This window comes from Macrobrachium rosenbergii, chromosome 10 (assembly GCF_040412425.1).
Source record: "Macrobrachium rosenbergii isolate ZJJX-2024 chromosome 10, ASM4041242v1, whole genome shotgun sequence".
NCBI lineage: Eukaryota > Metazoa > Arthropoda > Malacostraca > Decapoda > Palaemonidae > Macrobrachium > Macrobrachium rosenbergii.
In genome coordinates this window covers 9,150,661-9,159,758 of record NC_089750.1, presented here as the reverse complement: position 1 = coordinate 9,159,758, position 9,098 = coordinate 9,150,661, and the positions used below count along the sequence as shown (strand labels likewise).

At 34.2% G+C, this 9,098-nt stretch overlaps 1 protein-coding gene across 2 annotated transcripts; it reads left to right on the top strand.

Moving 5' to 3' along the window:
• Positions 1 to 1,956: 1,956 nt before the first annotated feature.
• On the top strand, positions 1,957 to 7,620 carry LOC136842473 (glutathione S-transferase C-terminal domain-containing protein homolog). Of its 2 annotated transcripts, XM_067109850.1 has the most exons (5): positions 1,957 to 2,264; positions 3,520 to 3,662; positions 3,788 to 3,881; positions 4,240 to 4,393; positions 4,807 to 4,945. In XM_067109850.1, exons 1-4 carry the CDS (start codon positions 2,251 to 2,253, stop codon positions 4,385 to 4,387), a joined length of 399 nt encoding a protein of 132 aa, XP_066965951.1. In that variant the 5' UTR covers positions 1,957 to 2,250; the 3' UTR covers positions 4,388 to 4,393; positions 4,807 to 4,945. The 2 variants fall into 2 exon arrangements, with proteins under 2 accessions (XP_066965951.1, XP_066965950.1); XM_067109849.1 differs by lacking the exons at positions 1,957 to 2,264; positions 3,520 to 3,662; positions 3,788 to 3,881 and having other exon boundaries at positions 4,253 to 4,393; positions 4,807 to 7,620.
• Positions 7,621 to 9,098: the final 1,478 nt, after the last annotated feature.

Here is a 9,098-nt window from a genome sequence, read left to right as displayed (position 1 = left end):
TGGTCAGGCATTCCAGTCCTCTGGTATATGTTTCCCATTGAGAATTACTTTTCATGTTAGAAATTCCTGGAATGATACTTCTGTCTCCTATCCTAAGACTGTGAATTGTTGCTTAGCATGTTGGCGGCACATCAAAGACTGTTCTATACAGTGCTCTTGAGTGGTTTTATTTTACCTGAGGAATCTGAAAATACACCACGACCAATGACTTCCAGATTTTTTTTCTAACAGTCTATCGTACGTAATTTCTATTGTTGAAACACCTAATGTAGCCTATTCATGCTTGTGCCTGTCAAAGCAATATCTTTCATTACTTATCATTGTTTGATCGATTTTGTTATTTCGGTCCTTTCGATTTGACTTTGGAGTCTTCTGTCTTTTTACTAATAAATATTATTTAATTTTTTGTTAATTGAAGGTCCACGAGATTTGATTGTTCATTTTGGTCTCCTGAATACTTTGCGATGTTTATTGCTCATTATATGAAATTTAAAGACTAACTTTAGTACTTATATCAACTCTCTGTTTTTTAGGCAATTAAATATGTTATTAATTTCTATCTAAAGGAGACACAAGGGATTCCAAACCCAAAATCATCACTGAAGTATTTTTCGCCATGTACAGTATGTGATCACTTATGTAGAAACGTTCTCTACGTTATAATAGTATTTATATTATGAAACTCTGAAAAATTTATAATAAAATGCATTAAAGTATTTACTATATCACTTTATAAATAATTTAAAACATTTTTAATGTAAAAACAAAAACGTATTGACATAAATGAAATAATTTGACAGGATAACCAAATAGCACCTATAAATAACGTTTCCACCATCAGCTACATTGTTTACATTTAAAGTTACAGGCATGTGAGATTAGTATGATTAGGAGGAGGAGATTTACGCCTTTTGGCTTATTTGCTTTCATTTCATTTTTGATTATGTACGTAGATATCGATCTTGGATAGGGAATATGTTATCTGTGATCAGCGACTGTGATTTGGTGTTGTGTTTTATGTGTATGTGGGTGATGAGCCCAACTTATAGACAGACTAACGTAGTAGGTTTTGTCGTAATGGTAGGCTAGTGAAGTGTTACCCATTTTGTGCTTGATGTTGAAGATAATGGAGAGCCTAGAATAGAGTAATTGGGAATCAGTCTAATATGGAGTGTCTGTGTTAAATATTAAGCCTGTAAACGAATCTAACATAGGGTATTTCCCATTGGCTACCTTGCTGGCTGGGGTTCTCTCCATTGAATGTTCGGTATAATTTTATAAGTTGCCAAGCAAAAATGGCTAGGAAATAATAGGGCACTAAAAGAACCTTAAAATACCAACCTAACATAACCTAGGGGTGTTTAATGGTTACAGTTTTGCCGTATTAGCTATGGAGGTTGGGGGCCGATATTGTCTTGCCTTATAAGTCATGATTTAAGTGATTTTTTATTAGCGCATAGTGTTTGTGGGGTTCAAAGTAACGAGAATAAAGAGTTCTTTTCAAAATTGTAGGTTGCAATTTCATGTTTTGTATTGGCAGCCTATAAAATAATACAGAATGTTCATCTCAGTAATTAAAATTTAATAGCAGGAAGTGTTAATTAGCATGTAGTCTAGGACACCTTTGCTTTGGGGTAAAAAAATAAGTCATATCACAGATATGTTAAACATAGGCTTAGTCTAGGCTTGTTGTTTAGGCTCTTAGGTAAAACTGAAGACTGCTATTGCACTCCTCAGATTTTGGTAACTTCATTTCCAGTTTACTTGCAAAATTGACACTGTTCAGTACCAGCCTCTTCGGGATGAATGTAAAAATGTAAGCAAAACAGTAAATACCATCTTTATCTTTATGGTATTTAAGAACAAAATAAACTGAAGATGGTAAGGATTCTGGTTGGTGACTGGTAGGAACCAGGCTGCGGTATTAGTCTTCAGTTTTACCGATTCTTGCAAAGATTTTTTTATTTTTGTAAGGAACCATTGGTAAATCAGTGGTCTACCTATGTATGGGTTGCTGTGTAGCCTAGCTCATGCCACCTCTTAGGCTGCAATCAAAGCGACTGTGATCAATTGAAAAGGATAAACAGTATTCTGTTCTAACTTAACCTCACTTAGAATGCAATGCCCTTATTGACTGGGAGTTGTTGTCTGCCCCTGGAATACCCAGAGTCATGTAACTTCACTTAGGATGCCAGCTTAAGGGATGCTGCAAATGCAAGCTGTTCCATAATAGCAACTGGCAATTCCCATATGTTTCTGTACGGGTAAGCTATCCAGTTTGTTTACCCAGTGCCTTAGCCTATTCACTCAGAGTTTTATTGCTCATTTAGGAGGTTGGCTTTAAGGATTTTTTTACTGAGCAGCTTAGAACATATTTGTTGTTTAACAGCAGTACCAATCTAGTCTGACATAACCAAGGCTAATATAACCCTGGAAGTCTAACTGTATTTTATAATTTAGCCTAATCTGCTGTGACGCTTATACCTTGTATGATGAGTTGCGTGCATAGCCTAGATTTTAATAAGAGTTTGAACTTAGTTGTTTTAGCATAGGTTATTCAACAACAAGTAATTAAGGTTAACAAAGGGCTACTAATGCAAGACTTAATTGCCTGTATCATTTGGTATAGATGTGAATTCACCTATCGAACTGTAATTCATAATCGATTAGTACATTTAAGGGATGATAACCTTAATTATCAGGAATATAGGTTCATGATATCCTTTAGTCCCTTGCATTTGTAATGTTTGTTGACTCTTGGACTTCCCAGCATGTAAAATATGTTCACTTTAGTTTCTAACAAAATTAAAATTTCAAATGTAGCACTTTTGAATTATCTCTTGATAGTAGTTTTTCATTGTTATCGTATTCAAATAATGCTTTCTTTGTGTATGCTTAAATCAAGCTCTGTTGGTACGAGAAAACAGTAGCAGTACTCTGTCTTTTGATGAAGTACTTCTACAGCCAGAAAAGTCTTGAAATAGTGGGAATTAGAGAGTTTGAAATTCTTAAAAAGCTAAACGTGCACATTGGGGCTGAACATGTATAATGGAATTGTCAGCGTAAAACCACTAAGCTGCCAAGTGCAGTGTTGTCTTTTTCATTTACTTTTAATGATGTGCTCTTTGTGTTGTGAGTGCTGTAGGTTTGTCACATATTTTTTGAAATATGGTTTAACAGTTGTGTAGGAATAGTTTTTTGTGTAGATCAGCATCTCAACTAATTGTCACTTAGAGTAAGTTCTGTTCTTTTACATCCTAGCTTAAGAGAAACTATATTTGAATTGATGACATTTGCATTTAATTTGCATGCATTTTTTGTTTTATTATACATGCTTCACAGTTGATAATTTACCATGCTCAAAACTAGTCATCAAGTTAAAATCTGTAACTTCAAAATTAATTCATCTGTTACAGTAATATATGTACTGTATATTTTAAGCTATGTATTGTGTTGTTACATTACATAAGCCAATGTTTTTGTTGATGTATTAATCACCCACATTTTTTTCTCCTTCAGTATCACTCTTCTCCTCTTAATACTTGAGAATTCATTGACCCAGAAGGAAGATATAGAGGATATTCTGTCCCAGATTGACAGTCGTGACCTATGCTGGGTTGATGAAGATTATGAAATTTTGGATGATTGTCAGCTCTGCTCAGGTAAGTTTAGAAAGATAATTCATGGTTATGCAGATGTTTTTTAGTATGTAAGTGTTATTGAGATTTTATGCTTTACTGTATTCAGCTTTGACCATCATCTTAATTAATTTGATCTTTACTTGCAGTTCCTGAGAAAACTTATGTGGCCCCAGCTGTATGTCAAATAACTGGATACAGACAGAAGTTGCGGTGTTATTTTACTGGTGAATCATATCAAAGGTAAAGAGTTCCCTCTAAGCGTAGCTTTCTTTCCTCTTTGCTTATTCTCTCGTAGTACTGTATAGCTTTCTTCTCTTTTTGGTAATATCTTTAAAAATTTGGAATTGGTCTTCCCAAGAGTAATGCTTTGTTTCTTCTTAAAGAATATTATTGTAGTAAAGCAGTTAACCAGACTATTGAGTCAAACTGTGTATGAGAAATGACATATTAATTGGTAAAAGTTTTTGCCAAGAGAATTGATCACGTGTCGACTTAATTCAGTCATAGAATTGGAATAGTTTGTATGGTACTACTGGGAAATTAACATTTATATTGTAAAATGCTGAGTGATTTATGTATATTTTTCTCTTACCCTTAGCTGTGACTTGTTCGTTTGGCAGGAAGAGTTACATTTTTGGATATTTGAAAGTGTTTTTGCTACATTTGGAGTTATTGCTGGTCTCTCGAGAGCTCTGATTCATCAGAAACTTCACTTTCAGTCATATAATCAAGAACTTGCACCTTAACTTCAAGTAAGTTGCATAAGAAACTTTTATCAATGGGAACTGGGATAGGAATCCCCTGAAATCTCAGGAATGTATGTATGGATCACCTGTATAATCATCCTTTGGCATGCAGAATTAACTGTAAAATGTATGCATTTGTTTTTATAGTAATGAATTTTATTATTTTATGAAGGATTACAAACCTGGAATATAAAGAATATGTGAAATATATTTATTTGTGTAGCTCCTGAATCTCTCTATCTCTCTCTGTCTCAGCTACTCATGTGGTTTGATTAGCATAGGTGGAGTACTTTTACAAAAATATTATATATGTAATGTATATTTGCTAATCAGTCGCACCATAGGTGTGTACATGGTTCTGCTGCTAGATACGTATCAGTTTTATGGGTCATATATGTAGGGTCGTTTTCACTTCACAGCTGAAGGCACAAAATGATGGACCAAGATATTCTCTACCTGGTAGGCAGTAAGGAAGATGGCAGTTTACTGGTGCCTGCAGAAACACTTGTTGCCCTCTTCACTTTGCAGTACTGTCGCAACCCTGCTGTCAGTGTGGTAATAGTAGATAAGAAGGAGGCACATGTCTCTCCAACTTCAGATGAATGTAAAACAGAATCACAAGAAAAAGTCGAGGAATTATGGTTCCCTGTTAATGCTGAATGTATTGCTTTTCCAATTAGTTATAAAAAATTAAGTGAATGTCCTTCTGTGGTTCGTGATTGTGTTTTGCCTGTCATTCTAATGGCATCTGAGCCTTGGTGTGTTGCAGGTCTGTGTTCTTCTCTTAGAGTTATGTTGATCAAAACTGTTAAGAAATACCCCACACATTACTGCAAAAAGCTTCTTGGTTTTAGGGGTGGTTGTATGCAGGCTTGTGCTGAAGTAAGTGTTTGGACAAAGTTTTGTGAAATTGAGGTTGTAAACACTCTGAAAGAGGTATATAATGGTAAAAGTGTTGTACAAGGAAAACTGTGTATACCAAAGGATATCCTTCGTTATGAGAACCATTTCCAGTTTCCTCCTATTTTACACAATGGTCTTAAAATAAAACAGCAATATATCAGGGATACTGTTAAGGATAGAGCAGAGAGGCAAAGGTTGCTCAGTCTAAAGCTTTCAGAATTACCTGAGATGGAGCATGAGTATGCTGAGGGTTTGAACATGACAATGGCAGATGTCATGCTCTTTACATGTTTCCACATAATCATATCAAAATTGAAAAACCATGTTCACCTTGATGACATATGTCCTTTGGTTATGAAATGGTACAGACTGCTATGTGGGAATGAATACATTAATCATTCCCTACCTTTACTCCAAAAGACAATTGATATCCATATTACAGTTCAAGAAAACAACTTGGAAATTGTTGTCCCAGAAGTTCAAAGAGAAAGTCTGTATAATAGTGATCCGGAGAGATACAAGCCTAGATGGAGGGCTTTCACTCACCAGGATGATATAGATAAAGTATTGGAGGTTTTGGGTGTTTCATGTATTGAACCATCATATGACAATCATCCTCTTGGAGACAGCATTAAATTACCTTGGTCTGAATATCCTGGGGCGTTGAGCCCCCAAGAAGGCCAGTTACCACCATCTAGGCTTGAAAGGAAATGTCAGCAATTAGATAATATTGTCTCTGCTGTCATGTCCTTGGTCAATGAGGATGATGTAATTGTTGATTTTTGTGCTGGTGGAGGTCATGTTGGAATTATATTGGCATACCTTTTACCCTCATGCAAAATCCTTTTAGTTGAAAATAAAGACCATTCATTACGACGGGCCAAACAAAGGGTTGATGCATTGAAGCTGAAGAATGTTGAATATCTTCAGTGTAATCTTGACTATTTCCAGGGAACATTTGATCTTGGGGTATGTCTTCATGCATGTGGAGTTGCAACAGACCTTGTTATGCAGAAATGTTTTGAACAAAGAGCTAAATTTGTTTGTTGTCCTTGCTGTTATGGTGGGGTTCGACCTAATCACATTCTTGAGTACCCACGTAGCAAAACATACAGAGATATACCCTTGACATTAGAAGAGTATCTGATTCTTGGACACACTTCAGATCAAACTCATGATGAAAATAACCCTAAGACAGAACAAGGCCAGTTGTGTATGAGGTTCATTGATAATGATAGACTGCTGTTGGCTCAGTCTCTGGGATATTCCACAAAATTGGTGCTAATGGAGCCAAAGACTTGTTCACCAAAAAATCATCTACTCATAGGAGTATTAGAAAATTAATGAACTAACTGCTGTACCGAATAGGAATGAAAATTTTCTTGCATTAGGTGATGGCTAAAGGATCATGAACATAACTGTAAACAAAACTTAAATCATTTAACTGATCACAGGAGCAGTTTGGAAAGAAATTAGAAATAGATTGATTTTGAAGTATTTATTTGTTTATACCATACATTTTGAAGCGAGTATAGATTTGAAACTCCCATGCTTGCAAATGCTTTACTGTACTTGAATAGTACTGTACTGTATTCAGCACCAAAGATTTCATTTGAAACAATTTCATAATACTGTAGTTGCCTTGCATAATATGCACAGCTGTATTCAAAGTCACATTTCCCAATACAGTACAGGAAAAAATAATACTTTTATGTTTGTCACCTTCTGTAAGTCTTATCTCTGTGTTGCATTCTGCAATAGGAAAACTTTTTATATTACTGTATAGCTAATTTGTTTTAGGAATTATAGGAACTTCTGTTAATTAAACTTGGGATTGTGTAGCAATTTTTGAAGGAAATTTTCTTGACACTTAACCCCCTTGAGATTCCAATGCCACATAGGTTATGCACGTCATTTACAACACAAACTTCATGATGCTGATGAGTCATATATGTGACATAAAAATTACTGTATAAAAATATTCATGATAAATTGCATCACTATATTATCATAACAAAACAAAAAACTTTGAGTGACATCACCAGATGCTTGCTGTATGCATGGGGAGGTAGTCCACTGAATATATGACACAACATTATGTGTACTTTTGTATACAGTACTCTATATGTGTATAACAGGTTTCATGTGTATTTTTATAAAATTTTTATTTATTAGTTTTATTGGAATTCATTTATGTACATAATTTTATAAATTATATTAAAGAAGATAATTTTGTATACACATGATAATCTCTCTCTCTCTCTCTCTCTCTCTCTCTCTCTCTCTCTCTCTCTCTCTCTCTCTCTCTCTCTCTCTCTCTCTCTCTCTCTCTCATACTAAGATCATTAGAGAGTTTGTTTTTCCTCTGGTACTCAGGAAGACAGTTTATTGTAGTTGGTTATGGTTCAAAACGAAATTATTTTATTTTCGTTGTTTTTTTTTGGTAATGATTGTTCATTTTAACTAATATTTATATTATTTTGCTCTTTAGAACATACTGTGATAAAGTAGAGCTAGTCAGCTTCAAAATGACTAAAACTTATATTTTACTGCACACACTTATCAGACGAAAATATCTTTAGCTCTATGAATGTGGTAATCTGAAAATTTGTGTGCTCTGCACAATAGCTATACTGTACAGTACGATGTCCTATGTAGTTTACGGTTTAGTGTATTTTTATTTGTTTTATTAGAAGTTATTTGTTTACTTAATTAAGAAGTTATTTAATTTTTTAAATGTCACTTACTTAGCAGAAAATAAATGGGCACACATACACACAACATTCTCTCTCTCTCTCTCTCTCTCTCTCTCTCTCTCTCTCTCTCTCTCTCTCTCTCTCTCACATAAATTACTAAGAGTTTTGTAGCCATAAGCTTTAGACCTGTCCATTGAGAACTATAACAACTTTTGTTGTTTTCTTTATGATTTACTGTGCAACAGCTACACATTACTATATTTTAAATTTCTATTACATCATTTTACATATTTCTTTTATTGGAATTTATATAATTATATAAATTTGTAGATATCATTGGTTTTAATTAACAATAACTTTGTCACACACCCAACACCTCTACCCCCTCTCTCTCTCTCTCTCTGTCACACATCCAACACCTCTACCCCTCTCTCTCTCTCTCTCTCTCTCTCTCTCTCTCTCTCTCTCTCTCTCTCTCTCTCTCTCTCTCTCTCTCTCTGAAATCTCTCTTGAAATCTTGATAAATTTTTATTAATCCAGATGCTTTGTAGCACAATAACTGGCATAAATGTCAGTAAACTTTATATCTTTCAAGTCAATTTATGGTTTTGCATTTTTGGTGAATACTGCATTTTACTGCAAACTATAGACATTTTTGCTATTGGCTAATAGCAACTTGCCATTTGGATTTATTTTTTTTGTAACCCTCTTATTGAACAAAAAGCAATACAGTAATGTCAAGTTATTCAGCTTTGAAATGACTGTAAACCGGTTTATTTTCAGGGAAAATATTACGCTGACCAGGTAAAGAATATTCTTACAAATTGCTTTTCAGGCCCTAGATTCCAACTTTCAAATCAAGATTTGAGAAAATATTTTTTCTTTTTGTATTTTCTTCATACACCATAACCATCAAAAACAGTTTATTGCAGTTTTGTATGATGCAGAAAATTTGTATGCATTATCTCTATTTTTGGTAAATAATTTATTTCAAACTAGTTTTGGTATCAGTGTTCTTCAGCTTATCATTTGAACTTTTTATTTTTGTTGTTTTACCTCTTTGAGTATTCTGTTATAAAGTCTGGCAAATAGGCTATGATAAAGGACAACTA